This window comes from Cololabis saira, chromosome 4, assembly GCF_033807715.1.
Source record: "Cololabis saira isolate AMF1-May2022 chromosome 4, fColSai1.1, whole genome shotgun sequence".
Classification (NCBI taxonomy): domain Eukaryota; kingdom Metazoa; phylum Chordata; class Actinopteri; order Beloniformes; family Belonidae; genus Cololabis; species Cololabis saira.
Genome location: NC_084590.1, coordinates 22,697,982 through 22,720,316, shown reverse-complemented (window position 1 = coordinate 22,720,316; position 22,335 = coordinate 22,697,982). Strand labels below are relative to the sequence as shown.

General features: G+C 40.1%; 1 protein-coding gene across 3 annotated transcripts in view; it reads left to right on the top strand.

The window, feature by feature from the left end:
* Positions 1 to 22,204, top strand: part of sphkap (SPHK1 interactor, AKAP domain containing) — a 190,012-nt gene extending 167,808 nt beyond the window's left edge. For 2 of the 3 annotated variants that reach the window (XM_061719168.1, XM_061719169.1), the window contains 9 exons: positions 10,194 to 10,247; positions 10,639 to 10,779; positions 11,653 to 11,917; positions 13,186 to 16,498; positions 18,756 to 18,917; positions 19,735 to 19,818; positions 20,256 to 20,305; positions 20,846 to 21,030; positions 21,180 to 22,204. In XM_061719168.1, coding sequence (XP_061575152.1) covers positions 10,194 to 10,247; positions 10,639 to 10,779; positions 11,653 to 11,917; positions 13,186 to 16,498; positions 18,756 to 18,917; positions 19,735 to 19,818; positions 20,256 to 20,305; positions 20,846 to 21,030; positions 21,180 to 21,335 — 4,410 coding nt within the window. In that variant the 3' untranslated portion in view covers positions 21,336 to 22,204. The remainder of the gene's footprint in view (positions 1 to 10,193; positions 10,248 to 10,638; positions 10,780 to 11,652; positions 11,918 to 13,185; positions 16,499 to 18,755; positions 18,918 to 19,734; positions 19,819 to 20,255; positions 20,306 to 20,845; positions 21,031 to 21,179) is intronic. The other variant, XM_061719170.1, reaches the window with a different exon arrangement.
* Positions 22,205 to 22,335: the final 131 nt, after the last annotated feature.

Sequence of the window (22,335 nt, the reverse complement as noted above, 5' to 3'; positions counted from 1 at the left end):
AATCATTTTTTATATTCGGGATGCATTTATTTGATTAAAAAAAAGGAACTGGTAACACATTCACTACCAGCAAATTAACAGCAGTCTTCCAGCATTCTGATATAAAGTACTATTATATTTCCAGAATCCACAAAACCCAACTATAGTATCATGTTTTTATTCCAGGTGCCCAAGGTCTGACTCTTTTTTATGCTTTCAAGACACTGAATGCAACATTTAGATAACAGTTATTATTAGAGCCTGTGCCTGTAAAAGATACTTAATAGCTGAATATGAGTGATTTACTCACCACTTTTGGCAGACATTTCTTAGCTGCAGCCAGGTTTTGGTTTTCTTCACTCCACTTCCAATGACAGCTCTGCAGCAATGAGGTTACTCACAAGGCCACCTGACTGAAAGAATCCATCTTGTAGGTAAAATTTTAACAGATTACAAAATGAATATTCTTTTCATTTAATAATTATAGATTTCAGTCATGTGATTAATAGTCTTTACAAAAAGAAAAAAAGAAAAAACAATATCAACGACCACAAAACCTACAGAGGCTAATGAACTGTTTATTTTATCAGAGCAAGGCTGTAATGTTGGATGAATATCAGACATAAATCTGCCCCAAACACTATCACGGTCACTGTGTCAGCTCACAAGCAACATATGTAATATTAATAAGTCACATTAACCCATTTATATCACTGCATGTGTCTTTGGGGTTATAGAATGACAGCTTTTTTTTTTTAAAACATCTGGGCCTGCCTTGGTATGTTTTAACTTCACATTAACATGGATGTATTTCAAAGACACAGAAACTAAGTGTCCATTAACTGCTCTTAACCATTTTCTTCATCATTCTATGACATGTTACTTTCAAATTCCTTTTCTGACTAATGTGTGATACTATAAACATTTGTCAACCCAACAGGGATGTGCATATGCTCCACAGAGATATTACTGCATGCGTCCTCTGTTTTCAAGATTTTCCATGACACGTTCATATTGTTCATGTACTAGGACAGCATCGGCTATGTGGTTTTCACTCTAGCCTGCGGCTTCAAGCTGAGCAAGTCACGGTGAAACAGTGATTATAAGAGCTTGGGAGTGTTTAACAGAAATAAAAAGACACAGCTGTTAATGAAGTGTACATTATTTTCACATCTGTTTTTTTTTTCTATATTTAGCAGTTAAGTTCATAAATCAACATAACACACAATGTGCAGGACATCGTCCTTCTTTTTCATTATTTTTCCATTTCATCGGCTAATGTTTAAGTAAAAGAGAGCCAACAAAAGGATGTTTACGGATCCGTATGCCTGTCTGGATTCTACACCAGCACTGTGTAGCTTGTGGGTTGCAGCACAAAATTAACATGGCAGAGTCACTGAGCCTTGATGTTGTTATGCCCCAAACTTCATTTAAATTCAATTAAATTAAGTGGATTATAATTAAAATTGCCACTGTCTCAGAAAATTCAAAACATGTTATGATTTAAGGAGCTATGTATAAAACAGTGACCTCTGAGTGAAAATGAAGCTGCAAGAGGAAATGAAACATCAGGGGCATTTCCATCCAGTCCAAGGACAGATTTAGACCCCGTCCACACGTAGCCGGGTATTTTTAAAAACGAATATTTCCCCCCTCTGTTTATAAAAAAATTTGCATCCACACATAACCGAAGATCTGCGTTTTCGACCACATTCATAAGCCGCGGAGGCGCAGATGTGGGTGTTTCCACTGAGATCCTCCTGAACACACACACCTAACGCACTTCAAATATGTATTCTTCTGTTGCTCTTTCATTTGGAGGCAGCGCCCTGCACGGGACTAAATGAGGGTCAATATTAACAAAATGAGCTTGTGGCGTGAGATCCCCACCTCACAATAAAACTGACCTCCATCAGGTTTGAGCAAACGTGCAGGGAGAGAGATGTGTCGTAGTTGTTGCGACGGTGCCGTGGAGTTTTAGATGTCATGTGTTTAACATCATCTTAAACCTTAATCCTCAGCTTATTTTATGACAGTGCTCCCGGGGAAGCTGCACCTCCGCGGCTCCACGGGCACTGCGGAGCCGGGCAGTGCCCGAGCCGCGGGCACCGCGGGTAAACAAAAAGTCGCACGTCAGAGCAGATTTGTTGTTGTTTTGGCGCATAATGTGACGTTCGAAAACGCAAAACTCCGGTTGTGTGTGTCTACACGCATCTACATAAACGGAGTTTTCAAAAATCTTCACTTTGCCCGGAGTTTTTTTAAAGCTTTGTTTATTTGCGTTTTCGTGTGGATGACAGGTCCAAACGTAGGAAAATATCTCCGGTTTAGCAGATATCCGCAGATATCCGGCTACGTGTGGACGGGGTCTTAGGAGGCCATGGCAAACAGACACATGCCTTGAATTTGGGCACCACAGTAGACTGCTTATGCAGGGACGAATATAACCACAAGCAGTGATTATCAGGGTCCAAGCAGATTTGCTGCACTAGTTACCCACTATTAAATAGCTTCAACAATGGCTCCATGGATGAAAAATTACCAAATTAGACATCAAAAGAAGTTAATGTTCTTGAAATTTGACCTTGTATTTCAGAAAATATATAAATCTTTAAGGCTGGGGCCTTTAACTGTCATCAGCCTATTACCTTGAACAAGTTTACCATTTTTTTATATTTCCTACTCTGGAGATTATGTCAATTTGGGTCAGTTGGAGGAAGTGCTTTAAAGCAGTTTGTTGTCCTACGCCTTTTATGAAACTGTTATTGTAAGAAACACTGAAGGAACAGAAATTTATTTTAAAGCCATTTTATCTGAAAAAAAAGTATGGACTCTGTGAATGTACCCTTTAATTCCCAGGATATGAGCAAAGACTTCACGTGAGATATGCTTGATTTGCTCTGTTGCTATTTCTGAGCTATTGAACGGCACAGCGCTGCGAGCTAAAGCGTTGAGTTCAGGACACCACAGAGTTTGGTGGCATCATTTTGGAGCAACACAAAGAACAACAGACAAGTATGAAAGGCAACAATGCTCGTTTGAAAGTAGGCTACATGTGTAGATTTATTTTGCTGACCTCCATGCCAGAGACCACGTGATCAAAACCCACCCAACTTCGTTCGGATAAAAGGATAAAAACATAGGATTAGGGATTACAACTGCTATACATGGCAAAATTGAAGCATTATAAAACAGATGAGTTTAAGAATTATATACATGGTTAGGGCTTCCAGATGTTCATAGATCACGGTGCTCTCTCTCTCTCTTTGAAACACTTACAGATAAGGGTCCATGTCACATTTTACCCATGCTTGTGGGACACTTTGTTGTGGGCACATGGCCCAACATGTCCTTGTGGTAGTGGGTTGAAAAAGAGCAAGGAAAAAAGAAAGGAAGACAGAAGGACCAAGAGCAGCTGTGTGTGGGAGGATCAGAGAAGTGAGCACAGAGAGGGAACTGTTAAGGAGAAATTAAGCTTTGAAGGACAAAATAATCTGAATGTTTGCAAAGGCAATTTATATTGATCATATTATTGCAAGTAATGTGCTAAACTATTGCTCAGTTTCTGTATAAAATCTGTGACTGTGCATGCTAGAAAGAACAAAGTCTTCCCACGTGACAGAAAGGCCTAATAGGATTTTATATAAAAGTAATTTGGCACAATTAATGCCTTGCATGTAAATGTGTCTGCAGTGTTAGCATTCATAGCATAGTATAGCTGAAACAGGCTATTGAGTTTGTCAATGATGACTAGGGATGGGAATCGAGAACCGGTTCTTGTTGAGAACCGGTTCCCAGTGTTTCAATTCCTTGGAATCGTTTGCCTTTTTCCCAAACGATTCCCTTATCGATTCCAGTCGGCGCGAATGACGTCACCAAGCACGTTGCGCCACGTGCGCATTCGCGCCCAGCAGGAAAACACGGGGACAAAGCGGCATAAACGCTGGAAAGTTTGGTTACATTTTACCAAAAAGGATGACAACAGGGCGACAATTCTTGCAATGTGGACATTTTAACAAAGGGGGGAAACTGTTAGGACTCGGCCGGCTGATCCGCTGGGAGCGTGGAGTCAGCCTGCATGTGGTAAGGCTGATTTATGGTTCCGCGTTACACCAACGCAGAGCCTACGGCGTAGGGTACGCGGCGACACGCACCGTACGGCGCGCGTCCCGCGTACCCTACGCCGTAGGCTCTGCGTCGATTTAACGCGGAACCATAAATCATGCTTTAGAAGAGCTGCGCTCCGGCGGACAGCGGAGCTCCTGACGCAGCTGCAGCATCATCTCATCTATGGGAGAAGTTAAAGAGCATCTACCGCTAGATTCTCCTTTTATCAAGGCAGGGAAGAGTATCAGGCCAGAATAGATGAATGTCACCAGCAGTGACTAAGTTTGTGGTGTTGAACATGTTACTGGACATTCTTGTGTAATTGCTACAAAATAATTTATTGTTTTTCGTTAATTTCTACAGAAGAATATTTATTTTATTATTATTATTTTATATTAAATACATATTTTACTGTATATTACAAATCATTTTGTGGGGACTATTTTTTTTGTTCAAAGATATAAAAGTTTTATATCTTTGAACAAAAAAGGTCGGAGAAACAAAGAAATTGAAACAAAGAAACAATTTTAGTATCAACTTTGTTTTATTAAAACAAAGTTGATACTAAAATTGTTTCTTTTTAGTATTTTAGTATCAACTTTGTTTTATTAAAACAAAGTTGATACTAAAATTGTTTCTTCTCCTTTTTTCCAAATGAGAATCGATAAGAGAATCGATAAAGAATCGAATCGATAAGCAGAATCGATAAGAGAATCGGAATCGAAAAAATCTTATCAATTCCCATCCCTAATGATGACACAACATCATTGACATTATGGTGGTCACGGCAGTATTATACCATGTGAGCAGGCATATCTGAAATATCAATCAAACTGAATCTGAAAATGCATAAAAGTTTACAATCCTTGCACTTTTTGTGTTTTGGTGCATGATCCTCACTTAACCAGAATTTTGTTTGTGCTGTGGATTATTTAAATTTAACTGCTCAGAGAAGAAGAATATCTGAATGCAGTACTTATCTTTGATCTGGAAACTAAAAATAAATAAGTTAAACAATATAAGGAACTCAACCGTATGACCTTTTCAGGAAGTTTCAAATATGCCCTCAGAAAGTAAAATTTAAAGCGCTTTGTCTGCGAAGCACATTGAATGTTCTGATGTTATTGCGGCCGAGTGCCGCTACAGAATCAGAGCTGGACAACACATTCATCTAATGATACCAGAGGTAGCCAATAACAATGTTAATGTACTGTATTTAAGTACTTTACATACGGAGAGTATCTATAATTCAACTATTCAACCATTCAACTACTTTCGACCCCTCTACATTTTTACGAATGTTCTTGTTACCACCATTTTACCTTCTAAATTTTCCAACCAGCATTTTTGTAGTTCTTTGCAGTCTGTCTAAGTGATACTGTATGCAGTTGAATGGAGAGAAAACGTCACTTAGATGTAAGATCTAAGCATTCACAGCCATATCTCAAGATTGCGTTTGAGGTTTTAAAAATGAATAATCTGTTACTGTTCACAAACTTAACTATGGCTCACAAACATTCACTGTCCGACCTCATAAACCATGGTGAGATATGTAACTAAACATAAAAAAACAACCATTTCAGATCAACATTTTAAATAAAATTATGTGAAATTACTATGTTGCAACAAGCACATACCTGGTTGATCCTGCCAGTAGCATATGCTTGTCTCAAAGATTAAGCCATGCAAGTCTAAATACACACGGCAGGTACAGTGAAACTGCAAATGGCTCATTAAATCAGCCGATTGATAAAATTACATTATGGGCTGGTCCAGGGTCAGGTGAGGGGAAAAATAAAAACGATCTAACTGACAACATTACAGTATCACCTGTTTGTCCCGTCAATTCTGATATAATGAACCTAGGCTCTATTTAACTAAAGTTATTTAGTCTATTTTCTGGGGACCGCAGGGATGTGATCTGAAAAACATACACTGAACTGCCTGCATAGGTTTTCTTTAATGTGTGTCCATACGGGATTCCAATATGTTTTAATATTTGGGAGCCAATATGTTTTAGGATATTTTTAAATGTACTTTAAATGTCTAAGTATTTTTAAACATGCATACTCTGATACGTTAAATTAAGTAATAGTTTGACTGAGCAACTTCAATTTGACATCAACATTTGACCATGAGTATCTACACTTTGACTCAAGTGAGTACGCTGTATATTTTGTCTGACTTATACTATACAAAAAAGTTGGTGTTAATTTATAACAATTAGCAAAGAAATTTTATTGATGAAAACCAATTTGGGAATGTTTTAACAAGGACTGACTACTGAGGTAAGGAGGTAACTGAAATGATACATCTGCGATTTTCTCTGAACCTTTTTTTTTAAGACAAAGATACTTAAAGAGACTTAAAGCCTGTCATTTACATTTTGCTGTTTGGTAAAATATACTGGCCTTTTACTTCTCCAAAAGCTTTATAAGAACTCTGCCCAGTTTAGTCTTTGCAGTTAATCAGCACAAGTGGTCAGAGTCTAGTTTCACTTGGGCTGTTTGCGCCGTTGCTGAGCACAGCTGTAAATTTACACGAGTCAGGCACCTACTGAAAAAACAGACTCCACATGCACATGAGGTTGCAGAGGTTATTGACAGCTTTTGATTGACAGAAAAGCAGAAGATTTCAGGATCTCACACTGCTGTGAGAACTAAGACTGAGGATAATTGGTTGACTTGATCTCATGACCGAACTCTACCTAACCACAGTACACTGAACTTGTGGTGAGTATAAAAAATTCCACACAACTCTGAGCAACTCTTCCCCAAAAGTATTGCATAAAAATTAAACAGAACCCATAAAACTCTAAGGATAAAATACTCAGCAGGATGTTTTTATTCAAAGCTGGATCATGAAAAGGTTTGGTCACAATAAAATGTGAGCTCTCAGGTAATTTTTACAGTGGACTCAAACCTCAGTCATTTTCTGAGGGCTTAGGAAAGGGCATGAAATACAAATGTTTTAAAGTTTTATAAATTATCTGACTCAAAAAGTGTCAGCGGTCATCTACTAACAAGTACCTAAGTAACTTCTTATCTTTTAAAGTTAAAACATGATATTTCTAGATCAGGAAAAAACTCAAAGAAAGGTACAAGATGTTTTGGAGTAGCCGTTTCCCCAGTCACTGTAACTAGGAAATGGAAACCAACTGTGGATGTCCATTTAAAGTTTAGAAGAACAAAAAAGAAAAAAGCAGTCCAGAGAAATGCACACAGGATTGGTAAAGAGAAAATTGAACTAATGGCCTTTGTACTGTATTAGAAGACAATTGTTCCTATTTCACCACCTCAACATTGTAACTTCAGGAGTAAACAAAGTAACACACTTCAACACAACTCTGAGTTGCAGGTATTACGTTTTCAAAACATACGTATATATATATATATATATACCGTATATATATATATATATATATATATATATATATATATATATATATATATATATATACCGTATATATATATATATATATATATATATATATATATATATATATATATATATATATATATATATATATATATTATCAATATTTACCACCATTAAATCAGGATAGGTGGACAATTCTACTTATCGTCCTTCAAACCATAACTAAAGATCTGGGTGAACATGGGTGCTATGTCAGCACAGACTTTCAGACAGACAGGGGATGCACCTCGACCACCTTTCAAGGAGCAAACACATACCCTCAGTGGGCACCATGAATCTTGAAGCTTGTTATTGTTTCCACAGTCATATTTCTACTTAAAACTGGCAGGCAGCAACTGAACGCATAATGATCAACTGATGACATTATTGTATCATTTACCAGCTAAAAAGACAATTATGAAGAACGTCACTGCACGTTGTTTCCCCGTTTCCCTTCATCTTCCCAAGCTGATGTTTATACGGCCAGTTCTTCAGGCGCAGTCGTGTGTGTTGTCTAACGTGTGTGTGTGTGAAAAACCGATGGAATCAGAGCGTGTCCCCCGGCTTGTGTCACCATCAGATGGCTAGATGATCCTCTGCCTCCTAAATTTAGAACAGCTGCCTCTTGGCTTTCACCGTGTGATGGGTTAAATTGCTTCAACCCTTCCCAAGGTCACAAGGATCTTTCGCTTTGCTTTGCCCTTGTATTGCCTCCGCAGGCAAAGGAAGGTGCTGTCGCTGCTTCCCCTCGGATGATTTCTTATATCAGCATATGTGAATAATGAATAGATCCTGGTTTATATGTTGCATAGGAGTTTCAAATTTAGAATACATTATATTTTATTAGTCCAGACTCTCATATAAAACTGCAGCCACATTTAAAAATATGATGAAAAGGTAGCATGTGTCCTGCAGACTGGCCAGGTAGTACAAGACTAGAATCAATGCTTCTGGTAAATGGTGTGAATTCATTGCAGGTCCTCTGTGTACGTTGTTGACATTTAAAAACGGATCTGACTAAAAAGTCCCCACAACGCTCAGTAAACTGATGTGAGCAAACCAGAGGAAACAGGAAAACTATTTTTACCACTAAATGAGATTTTTATTGTGTGTGGGAGGTAACAAAGGAGAAATCCTCTGGGTGGCTATAGGTGACACGTGCACTCCACAAGGGCACAGGAAAACCGGGGGGGGGGGGGGGGGGGGGGTCACAACTGAAATGGGATTTTTAAGGGAAGCCTTTTCAAATATTTTCTTTGTTGCCACTGACTTCACCCACTTTCCTTTTTCATTTTCTTTTTGATCAACTCAATTTTCAATCACAAATTTTTCCCACACTGGCCTCAATGGTTTGGAAAATGTTTTCTTTCACTGGCTGATGCCACAGAGATGGCAGCGTGGGGCTGGGGTTGGGGGCTTTGGTCTGTTCTGAATGTGCCGCAGGATATTTTAGCCCATCCAATCTGACTCTGCAGACATTTTCACTCGCCCTTGTTTAATCTGTGCATTTTCTTAAAGGCAGAAAGCTAAAGTGTCTCTCAAAGGATGAAAAACATGCAAATTAAAGCTTAACTACATCCTTCTTTTGTAGGATGGCTTACGAGTACAATGAGAAATGTTATTGTTGTAGCAGTTTTACAATGACAGCGAGGAGACAGGCAACATAACTTGATTTCACAAGAAGCAATGGCAAAAAATATGTAATACATACACCTTCACTTGGGGGATATTTTGTGAATTATTGAAGCATTTTGGGGATATCGATTTTATACAAAACAGATGATGAAAACATATTATATCCCACATGTGCTGTTTAAAAGCCTGCCAGACAGTTCCCAGTGATTTGGCAGTAGGTTATGTGAAACTATGTATACTTTTCACAAGTCTAGAGAGCAGAGTACAGGGGAAGACAGCAGCAGCAGGTAAGGAGGATAGAGATGCGGCGGTGAAAGAGATAGCAGAATCCCACCTCGGGTGTTTTGCATTTGAAAGCGGGAGACAGCCTCAGTCACTCACGGTATGACTAGATTTGATCAGTAATGACAACCATGCCGTTAAACATGTTCAAAAATGAATATGCTCATGACTGAGAATATCAGTTAATCCATAAAAACATCACTATACCTTGCACGTGCACACTGAATATATCTGCAGAAGTGGGAACCACCCCCTCCTCGAATTCTTAGAAGTTGCCCCAATTTCTTTTAGCCACATAGGAGTAACTTGGCTATGCCAACTTAAATCAGAGGCTTTGTGCTGTTGGGTCCAACAGCAGCCGTAAGATAGTCCCTGTGTCCCAGCACTGACATGAGGACTCTGTCATAGACCATTAAACCCAGAGCCTGGAGCAAAGGAGTGTGAGGCAGGAGAGGGAGCCACGTGAAGGAGTCGAGACGGGGCTCGCATTCGCTGACAGGCTACAAGTCATGTAATAGAAGCATCTGCCGATGACAAACACTCCCATACTGTGGTTAGTCAGACACAAAAGACAGATGCTGTTAGTGTGTGTCACATTGGGGGGGTATGGTTTTTTTTTTATGTTAATAGGATTAGAGTCAAGGAAATAACGTTTCGAGAAGTGGGACAGCAGTTTAACTATTAAATATCTCCTTTAAAAAAAATATTTTCTTCTCCACTGGTACTCTTTTTTTGTCATGCTCTGATGCCCTTTCTCCATCTCTGTTTCTTAGATGTGTTTTGTAAATTTGGACCCTCAGAAAACTCACGATGAAAAAAGCATCAAGGTGAGCTGATTCGTCATCCACACTCACTCACTCACGCATTCCCTCTTCTCATCATTGCTGCCTCGTTTCCTTTTCTGCCCACTTTTCATCTCCCAGGAGGTAGGTTCATTGTATTTTACACACATCTCTTCCGTTGCCATGGATTCAAGATCATTATCCAGAATTAGAGGGCTGATTTGTTTAGATGATATGCAGATGATCTGCAGCTGGTGGTGACAGTGGGGACCGATCAATGATCGTTCCACAAAGTTCACGACTTCTCACCCGAGGGATTTTATAATTATGTGCTTCTGACATGGAGCCACGAGAACGCATAATGTTCAGTCTTGAAGTCTTATAAATGCCACCCCAGTATTTAGCATTGTCTTTTTGTTCTGCATGTGTCTCACAGAAATTGGCTTCAATGTCTCCAGACCTGCCAAAGCTTATTGAATTATTGACTATCCACCAGCCAAAAGAAAATGAAATCCTACTGCTTGGGGGCCTGGAAGCCCCCGAAACTTGCCAAAAAAACCAACGCTCCTCTCCGCAGGTGAGTTTCCAGTCATTTTCAAATACTTGATAGCATCCGCCCTTTTAAGTAACCGGACTGTGGAGCAAAGAGCTGTAGCTGCTCTGCTGTACAGCCATGTTGTGTGATTGGAATTCAACCTTTTGTGTGAGGAAAAAGTAGCAACTTATTCCAACTCTGTTATTTCACTGAAGTTATCTAATCATCTTCTGTTGTAGCAGAGAACTGTTCTGGCAAACACTGGATGTTGATTACACCTGTATTTATCTTCAAATTCATCTGTCATCCATGCTGTCTGGTACAAATATAGCTGCATCAGACGACGTTGAAATCCAGGACAGTAACAGATGCAGCTTTAAAAGTATATATGATCACAAATGAATTATATCAAATGTTTTCTTGTAACAATAAGCAATTAGTAAGTCACTCAAATTCTACACTAAAAGGTTTTATTAAAAAAACAACAGCATTGAATTGTGTAGTATATAGATTAAACTAATGCATATTGAAAAGATCCCCTCACAGTGGCAACAATGGAAAATCGAATGGAAATGGAGTTTAACATTTTATTTCAGCATACAGAAAAAAATAAACAGACATAACAAATAAAGGAACTACTAAATGACCCACTTACCTTTTTTTTTATTTTCCTCTGACAGTTTTTTGTTTTTTTAATAGATTGCCAAATACAAAGATAGTTAAACTTGCATGAGCATATCCAAGAACGGTAAAAACAAGCACAATGGAGACACAGTGTTAAACATTTTATACGCAACATAATGTACAGTATAGGTTTAGTGCGTGCTTATGCTTGCATAGGTGGTTGCATTGTATCTGTATCTGTCTACATCTTCATGTGTATTGAGATAAGTATGTGTCTGTGTCACCTTTCAGGCCAAACAGCAGAGAAATACAGGTGTGTGCCTGCTTCAGTGTTCAGGGAAGAGGCACTCCATGACACCTTCAAGCATCATCTTTGAGATCAACAAGTTCATGATTGGTATGCAGTGGGGAAAGGAACGACAGTCTCAGCACGGCCGACCAATTGGACAGAGGGTTGATGATGACACCAACCGCTCTATCTCATCCATAGAAGAAGACTTCCTGACAGCCTCCGAGCACCTTGGGGATGACAGCGAGGATGATGGCTTGAGAAATGGTGAGCTTCATTAACTCTTCAGAGCAGGTGTTTTTTAAAACTGATTCATACATTACATCAGAATCAGTCTGAGAAACCGCCCAAGACCGTCCGTCATGATGTGTATGACCTTGTAGTTAATTTACGTCCTCTGTGACAAACAATAATCATCAGTGGATAGTTGACCGGAGTTTTGATAACAAGAGTTGTAAAGATGTATCTGTATTTAGGATCTCAAGAGCCCAAATTCAAGTTTGAAGCTTAAAAGAACATAGTTTACTGTTTTTAAGTTAGAGGGCATACTTTAATGTTACCAAAATCTAACCAATGAAAACCCAGATTGAATATATATATATAATTCTGGCATTATATATGATATATCAGTTTCAAATTGGTAACATTGTCATCATGTTTTTTGGGAAGACATTAGGTTTAAAAAACTGCATTTTTTGTAGAATTACAACCTGCATTTAAAGGGGACCTATTATGGCATCTAATACCTATTTTAAACAGGCCTTGAATGTCTTAAATGTCAGTGATTTTTTTTGCTAAATAAATTAGAAATTCAGCCTCTGAGGAATGTCAGTCTCTAACCTCATTATCTATGCTGGATTCTGAGTGGGCGGGGCTATGATAATGAGGCACTGTGCTGATTGGCTGCCTGAATGACCCTATACACCGCTACGAAAAAATGGCGGAAGCTCCGGCCGACGGAGTTAGTTGTGGCCGTGGTTTCACGCATCGGAGGACAACCTATGTAAATAACATTTTGGTTACGTAACGAAATGGAGCAGATTCTGAACGGCTCGTAGAAGCCACATGACACTGGATGGCTCATCCGGGCGGCTGTACAGACACTGCAGAATTTGGTTGCTTTCCTCCTTCTCTGAGTTGGCAGGCTGAGGGGAGACCACTTTATACATGTTAAAGCAAGAAAAAACGTGTTTTTCATAATAGATCCCCTTTAATATTGCACTGTTTAAACACCCGTTCTTTTAACACCAATTACTTAAATAGTGCATGAAAATGCATGGTGTAAGAGATAAGAGTGTATTTATTATCTTTATGATGATGAGGGGATGAATATACAGGATGTTAGATTGAAATAATTATCTAAAATTTTCTGTCCAAAGAACAACTGAATAGGCTATCACCAGCTCAAACAATCAATGAAGGGTAAAGCAGGGTAGTACTCTTCTCTGGGCTTGATATTTTGGAAACTGATGGAGCTTATCATTGAGAGCATTTTCATTCCCTCTATTTCCATGTTTTTCCCCATCTCTCCACAGAACCAGAGAGTGGTAACTTGGGAGAGAGCTCAACTGAAGCTGCGCAGAAGCACTTTATCAGACATTCATGTCACGGGGGACAGCTGGTTCATCATCCGAATCAGGATGTGAAAAGAGAAGGGCATCCAAGACCAAGCCACCATACAAAGGAATCAGCTGGTCACTATGCTAGCAATTTGGCTGAGTCAGTCCTGCAAGATGCCTTCATACGACTTTCTCAAGATGAGGCTTCCTTTATCTCTGAGGCAGCTGTAAGCGTCTCCCTTTCTACTTGTCCTTCCAACTCCACTGGTCCATCAAAGATGAAAGAATCTTCACAACAACGTACCTGCTCTTTTGAACTTCCCAAAATTGTCATAGTTCAAAGTCCAGACATTTCTGATGAGTGGCCAGAGAATCACGCGGCTGGCGTGCATGACCACACTGCCAAAACTGAAGAAATGCCACAGAACGAGACCCAAGTTCACACTGTACATTACAACGGAGGGCAGAAACGTGTAGAGGTGGCTTTGGCTTGTGCCGCCAGTGTTATTGGCACGATTACTAACCCACAGTTGACTGAAACGCTCGCCCTCAAGTCTTCCTCAGATGAAGATAAAGGTGAGGAGCTGCAAGATGCTGAGGAAAAAAGTGACTACTCTATCTCCTCAGCTATGTGTGGCATGGCGCAGGTGGCTGGAGCAGTAGCAGCTGTAGAGCTAAGAGAGAAGTCAGAACACGGTGGTGATTCTGATGAAGATTCCACTGAGGTTTACACGGCATCGCAGGGTCTGATGTCTGCCGCCAAGGCCTCTGCAGCTTTCCCGCTGCACTGCAGTGTGGCAGAGGGAACAAGCGTTGAAGCTTTTCGAGCCAACATTGCTGAGATCCTGCACAGGGAAGCCGCTGAAGTGCTGACTCAACCACAAGGCTACAGGAGTGTTGCACATCTGCTGGAGACCACACATAACAAGATAGTGGATGGTATCACATGTCCAAAAAAATGCTGCATGGACGAAAGGGAGGTGGAGGACTTGATAAATGAAGTGGCAGACGGCCTATTCAAGCATGCTTTAGAGAAGGCTAAAAAGAAAAAAGAGCTTGAGGGTGCTGGAAAAGAGAGTCAAAGCCTTCAGGTTTTTATGCAGGACAGTGTAAACAACTTGCTTTTTGATATTCTTTATGTGACGCAAAAAAAAATCAGTCACATCTCAAAATGTGAACAAGGGTCCAGCGTAACACAAGAAGGTGGCGTATCTGGTCGTGAGCTTGCTACTGCAAAGGAAAGTAAGGATCCATTACGTCATGTACAGAGCTTAAGTGACAATAGTGAATCCATTAACAATGAGAACCTGAGTGGCATATTACCTCATACAGATAAGTCTCCTGTCGTACCAAGCTTTAAACAAAATCCTGTGCTTGAGGACAGTGACGTTCCTGCAGCTTCCATCACAGCATACTTCAAAGAGCAACAGCAGGAGTCATTATGCAGACAAAGTCAGTCTAAATCCAAAGACTTGTCTGATCCACAGCAGGGTAGTGGAGCATTCAGAGAACCTTTAAGTGAAATCCAAGTTCACAGCACAGATAGGAGGGGTCGACTAGTGACAAGCAGTGACAGCAAACAGGCCTCATTAACGCCACAATCCTCCCTCAACTCGTGCAATTCTCTGCTTTCTTTGAAGCTAGAGTCTGAGTCCAGGACACCGGTTTCGTGCTATGCTGAGGATTTGGCTACTACAGTGGTGTCCATGGCCACAGAACTGGCAGCCATTTGTCTGGAAAACTCGACTGGGAAACAACCCTGGTTCTGTGCCCTCACTGGAACATCTAATGAAGGGCCAGAAGCGTACCTGATACCGGCGTGTCGCACAGTGCTTAGGAGAAAAGAGGGTCAGAACGGCAATACATCCTCCAGGAAACATCGGGCACCACGCCTCAGTGAGATTAAGAGAAAAACAGAGGAACAACCAGAACTAATGGAGAGGCTGGTAAACCGGGTGGTGGATGAGTCAGTCAACCCTGATGAACCTCAGGACCCGTTTGCCCTTTTTGCCTCTGAAGTCACAGCCAGGATCATGAACTGCCCTGAACTCAATGTGGTGGATACGTCCAAATCAGGCCAGCAGCGCAGTAGGCTGCAATGTGAGAGGTGGAGCCGTGGGAAAGCGTCCAGTTATGAAAGCATTCCAGAAGAAGACGCAGACCCTTTGGGGAGAGCCAACACCCTGGGCCCCGGCAGTCGGTTAGGTCAGAATTTAAGCCGGGGTAGCTCGATCTCTAAGCAGTCTAGCTGTGAGAGCATCACGGATGAGTTCTCACGATTCATGGTAAACCAGATGGAGACTGAAGGCAGAGGCTTTGACCTTCTGCTGGACTACTACGCAGGGAAAAATGCCAGCAGCATTCTGACTGCAGCTGTGCAACAGGCTGCAACAAAGAAAAATGGACACCTTAACATCAGGGCTTCATCCTGTTTGTCTAAGCAGTCTAGCACAGAGAGTATCTCAGAGGAGTTCTACCGGTTCATGCTTCGAGATATGGATAAGGAAAACAAAGACTATAGCATGGCCAAGACTAAAGAGTGGAGCAACAGCCTTTTCCCTCCCTCTCCTAGATCACCTTTCTGCATAAGACAGTCCTCTGTCCCTGACCGGCGCTCCTCAGATTCTCGACTGACTGTCAACTCGCCCATAAAAGCCAACTCTTTTGACGGATTTGCCCGTAATGTGCATGGAGACACATTGAATATTTTCCCCACCAACTCAGTGTCTGCTACAGGACTCTGTAAATCTGACTCATGCCTCTATCAAAGGGGCAAGACTGACCATATTACTGATATGCTGATCCATGAAACCTGGTCAAGTTCTATTGAGTCCTTAATGAGAAAGAATAAGATTATTCCCGATCCTGAGGACGGTATTGAGTTGGAGGCTTCAGGCGACTCCCAGACCCATGTGCAACAATTTGCCAATCGACTGGCAGCTGATATTGTAGATATTGGCAAGTCTGCACTTGGGGGACAACAAGATGTAGCTGGGGGAATGCCTGGACCACGCCCTCAGCCACACTTGCCTGTTGTTGAAAGGAGAAGGGGGTTCAAGCAATCTCACCTTCCTTGTGGTCGGAGTAGGTCCAGCCAGGAGCAGGCTGGCAGTAGAACGGGGTCCCAGGCAAGTGACAGTGCTCCTTGCACAAGGAGCCTCAGAGATGTGCCACTGATACACATTGAGGGAGATCAAAGGGTGGAAGAGAGTCAAATGAACCCTGAAAGAAGAGATGGAGAAGCTCAGGAAACACTGCTTTTGGAGAAGGCTACTGCCAACAATGACAGGTATTGCACTGCTTTCAATCTTTAACAAGTATGTTTTTTTTCTAGCCCACCAGCAGAATTATTTCACTTGACAAGCAGATCAATCTGACTTGTGTAAGCAAAGGAAATAAAGTATAAAACGGTTAGTTTTAAAAATAAACAATAAAGTTGAGCAGAAGCTAGCCCTTAACAAATAAAACCAAGGTCAACAGTGCATTAAAGCTGTTCTTAGACCTCGATCAGAGTGTGGCAGGTACACAGAAGATCTATTGACTGCGAAAACTAATCTATTCTAGCAATGTGTGAGGTCTGAAAAAGCTTTGGCTTGGCTGTGATTCACACTGTTGAAGCGATGTGCTCTGTGCAGAGGGATTTTAGTTGTTTTAATCGTTTATCCCTGGAGTCTGCTGAACTCTTCTTAATCAGTATAAACTGGGCTCAATCTCAGGTAATGTTTTATAACTACAACACACTCAAAGGTGATTAGAATTAACTGCTAGTGTTAAGATAACAAAGAGAATGGAAATTTCAGTCTTAAATGTGGTATTAGCAAAACAAGGACTCCTACTAATTTCAGAATCAAAAATTATTGTGCCTTATTTTTACTGAAGCATGGCAAGTAGAAAAAAGAAGAGGTTGTGTGTGTGGAAGGAAGACTGGAAAGGTTGGTGTCTTAGACTGGAATCAAATTAATTACTGCAAAATGTATAGCTTTTAATCGTAATGTGCAGGATTGTTTATAGCTGGTTATAGATAGATATTGTACAATTGACATATACTTATATGAATGCACACCGAAGTTTAACTTGGATTGAATAATTATTTGACCAGTACGTTCCCTTTGACATGACATTACACAAACACAGTGTGGCATTGTGTTAGACATGTTATTACTAGATAATACAGTACATATACATTTGCATAAAAGATTCCAAATCAGATACATTCTTTACATAATTATTAATAAAGCATGGTTTCCCTTGCATAAGTGTCAGCAAACTTTTGTTATCTGTCCTGACTATTCTTCGTGTTATAGTCTTGTATAGTCTTATAGTCTCTGATGTTGATGAGGATCCGATGCTTTCTTGGCCACTTTTTTTTTTTTAAGCATCCTCCACTGATATTAGATTAGGGTTCACATTCTGGTTGAAAATGTTCATATTGTTCTCCATTTCTACCATCTGGCTATGTGTCTCAAATTACTGTAGGTAAGCTTTGGTGCAGGCTGTGTTCATATTGTTCAGCTTTTTGTTCATATCATGGATAAGTGTGATCTCCTCGTCTGCTCAACTTATACCACACTTGTGTAGCATCAGCTTTGACATGTTGTTACCAGAATCGGTTTTTGTGATGATCCATGGATCTTACAAGGTCTTTTGGACAATTAACTATGTTAAGACTTTTGAGGCAGACATCTAGCAATCTGTGTTAGTAAGCTAAGGCTTTGCTACGTACAGTACAAATATAAATGTGGTTAAAATGTGTTCTTATAATTTGTAAAACAATGTGTTATCTTCTATTTTTCCGCCAAAGGGAACATTTTAGTCTAATAAAAATTCACTATAAATGAAAATTTGTGATGCATATACCGGTAAGTAATGTCAGGCTTATCGGTGAGCTGAATAAAGTACAGCCATATGATATCCAAATTTGGTATTGTGTAATTTAATAAAGTCAGCTCCTTGAAATAAATCATGTTGAACAGTAAATGAAAGGTAAAGCTGATAGTCTCCCAGGTCTCAACGGACGTATGAGACATGCTCCTTTTCTCTTGACAATGCATGTAATTCAGAAAACAAGTGATGTGAACTGTTAGTCCCTGGTGTAAAAGTGGAACTCAGTCAGTCACCTATTCAATTAAACCGGATTTCCCTCCAGAATTGTTGAGGATGGAAGCTCTCAAACATCTAATTATGACTTAATTTAATAAGTTACCAAAATAAATAAATAAACAAAGGAATAACAAAACCCTGACAACCCTGCAGTGCCCAAGAGAAATGTAGTTCGCTGATGCATGAAAGCAGAAATGAATTAGCTTTTTGTTTACGTGGCACAGTCATTTCAGTTTCCAAAGGCTTTGTAAAAAATGTTTATGTGAATTGTAAAAGACAACAGAACATGTCCCATTGCTAATAAAATATGTTGGAGTTTCCATTAAATTCAATATTTACAGTATATAAACGGTGGAGGGGGGAACATAGGGAAAATGGCCAAAGATAAAAACACCTTGCAGCAGACATTGTGCACAACCAGTCACTGGTCGGTTTGCTCTCCCCAGCAGTGACAGGGACAGGCCAGCTGTGGTGGTGGCTGCGGTAGTCAAGAGGGACAAGCGTTCAATGAGTGCTAGCAGTGAAGAGAGCATGGGCAGCTGGTCCCATATAACCCCTGAAGATGACCCCCACGAGGAGACCAGTAGTTTTATCCAGCTGAGTGAGGGGTCAGTAACCGTTGCTCCTCGATTCTGCACCAAATGCTGCTACTCCCACCCTCACCCCATCGCTGCTGACACTTGTGTTCTGGTGTGCCAATTCTAGTTGACTCCCTGCTGCTCCAGTTCCAACACTGGCTAAAGTGGTATATGGCAAAAGGGCTCACTCCATAAAGCCATTTAGTGTTAGACCCTGCCTGCACTCCAGACAGGCTCCAGCAGAAGGCTACATGGGAACAGGATTGTGATGTTGCATAATGCCTAATGCAGAACATTTGCCACACCATTCTCTCCTTCATCAGATTCATATCTATAGTTGAAAGATGCCCTGCTTTGCTTAAAAGAAAAGGCAATAATCAGTAATGGCCCAAATAACATTGCTTTAATATATTTATCTTTATCTGCATGACCTTATATATCTATTTCTGAAGGTGTTGCTATGTAGTTTATTGAAAAAAGTAGGAAACTTGATGGTGTTCAGAGTTTTACTACACCATCATAGCACCTGCCGCTCCTTGCAAGCTTTCCATCTACCTGCTTACTTTAACCCCACCTCATACCTAATCCATGCTGTGATACAAAGGCATGGCATCTAGCCTTGCCTGTCCACATTACACACTTAAACTACCTTCAAATCTCATCCCCATATTCAGGCAGACTCGCTACCAGACAAAATCACCAGCTCTCCCAGCTCTGCTACAGCTGCTACTTAATCACCAGCTAACGAACAACATGACGTCCACTGCTGTCTGGTTTTTGCTCCCTCCACATGTCAGCGTCAACATGAAAATGACAGTGCCTCATTTATTTATTTTTTAAATTGCAGGAATGGGACAAGCAGCACATCTAGTCTCGGCCTGGCAGACCTGGATGCTTTTTCTGATGTGACAACTCAGAGCACAGTAACCAGGTATATGCCAGTCTCTACAGCATGTAGTCAAGTATTGCACATTGGGTTCACTCTCATGTCCACCTTGAATTTTTTTTCATGAATACCAAGTTTACTGACAGCATGTTGCATTTTCTTGTAATTTCACTAAAGACTGTATAAAAACATCAGGAAAGAAACATTAACCATAGGTTGTCTGATCGGTGCATGAGGCCTTTATTTTGGGGCTCTGGGTGACATCATATTAGCAGGAGCTGACACCACCCAACTTTGATTAATCAAAAATGGGCAAATGGGCTGAACCAACACCCCCACCTTACCCCAGTTACCATTAGCTAACTATTTTACCTTAGCTCATGCTAACCTATGATGCTAACAAATGTTCTTGCATTCGTTTCCTCAAAATGTTGTATTGTGTCATTGTAACTTTCAGCTTTCAATATTTATTTTTCTCTAAGTGAGGAGACAGAAGAAGGACACCTGGCAAGAACCAAAGTGAATGTTTTTGGTAAGAGTAGTCAAAGATTCATATTACATCTCAGTGTTATACTGTACACATTAAAGTACCCAAAAAATGGCAGGCACAATTTCATTTATACTATTGTATATTAAGGGTTTAAAAAAAGAAGACATAAAATGCTATTAAAAAGACATCTTATTTTAAGACATCATGTTAAGGAAAGAAATTCCTACTTGGATGAAATGGATTAATTCTAACTTCCCTTCCTGCAGTTCATCATCTCAACTGCTCACAAAGAGCCCTTGAGCAACGTTAGGCATAGAAGTGTTCCCCATTATAGTCATATTTTTTTAATGACTTATCCTGCACAAAGATTATCCTAAAGCAAAATTGGGCCTAGGATAGCTTTGTTGTATGACGCTGAGCATACTTTGTAATTGCATTTAAAGGTTTGTTTTTGATGTCCCAGCTACAGAAGCTCAACTCTGCAGTCCCACAGTGCTGTGATGGCCAAAAGCCATGTCTGCAACAATGTGTTTTATAGAGATGACCTCCAATACAGCATGTCCCATATCTTTGATATTTCAGAGAACAGTTCAGCATGTACGGCAGGAGGCAGTACCAATCTCAGAGAGCTCTTAGTGGTAAACTGCGACCTGGAGCCAGAATGTATGGACTCAGAACTCAGAGTGGCCCTGCAGTGGATCGCCGCCTCTGAGCTGGGCTTCCCAATTCTCTGCTTCAGAAAATCCAAGGAGAAGAGGGTTGCAAAGGTAGGAACATTTTGTTATTATGTCAAATGGCTTTACTTCATACTGATAGCATTGGTATTAGATTATATAACTGTGAAAAAAAGTATTCAAATTATGTTTAAAACTGATAAGCCTGTATTTATTGATAAAACCATTGTCTTTTCTCTTAGTTCCAGAGGGTGGTTCACCTGATATCTCAAAAGGCATGGCGAATTGCAGATTTGTTCAGTGCTGTAGTCCAATTCTGTAAGCTACAAGAGAAGGAGGACGAGGCGGGACTGTCTCTCCAAGCCAGTCTGTTTGATTGGCTTTTGGAGACTCTTTAACAAACTCATCCCCACCCTCCCTTTAATGGAAACAAAGACACACGCTATCATTTATTCTCACAAAATTGTAATATTTGTCTTCACTGACCCCATCCTCGATCATTGCAGCAATGAATGAACATCTCCCTTTAAGCAGAGCATGTTTTTGATTATCCCCTTTATGATGCTAGTGAATTGCACACAAACTTAGGTATGTGGGTTGGCCACTCCTGTTAGGAATGAACTTACTCTCAAATTATTACAGTCAGCAGGTTCTAACTGCTGCAGATTATATACTGTATATATCTATATAAATATGACTGTATTATTTACATTTATTAATGTATTTGAAACAGACAAATATGAAGTAAAATACCTGAAAGGAAAATATTGTTAAATTCATGAAACATGCTGAACTTTTTGTAAAAAAAAACAACAACAAAAAACAAAGAGGCTGTTTCAGTCCATTAAAAAAAACGTTAGTCTCTTTTATTTCCATTAGGATGTGTACATTTGCTTAGGTAAGCAAGCCGTCTATATCTGTGTTGTGTTCATCAGCCAACCCCTGTTGTGGCTTTAATATTCAGTTCTAAGTAATTATGTGATCTTATTCCAATTACTTATAAGCTGATTATTTTGAATAGTTGTGCTGTAAATACTGTAGATTTGGATTTGCTGCACATTGGAGTAGTGGGCTGCTCTCTTTTCGCTTTTACTATGTCCAAAAGACAGAGTGAGGTTTGTAATGTTGAATTTGTATGTGGAGTTGGTCTGTAAATTTCTCTACTTAGCAGTTAATGTAGTGTTACATCAGCACTAGGGGAAATAAAGCACACAATTCAGTTGTAAACTATGTCACAGTAGAACTGAATGTATTTATCTTTTGACATCAATAAATTTCTGTGATGTGAAGTAAATGCAATCTGAGTTATTTGAAACACTTGTCCCACACACTTGTCTGCTGTCAGCATAGTACACATGCGCTGGGACCATGGTAATTGGTACTAACACTAATAGTGAA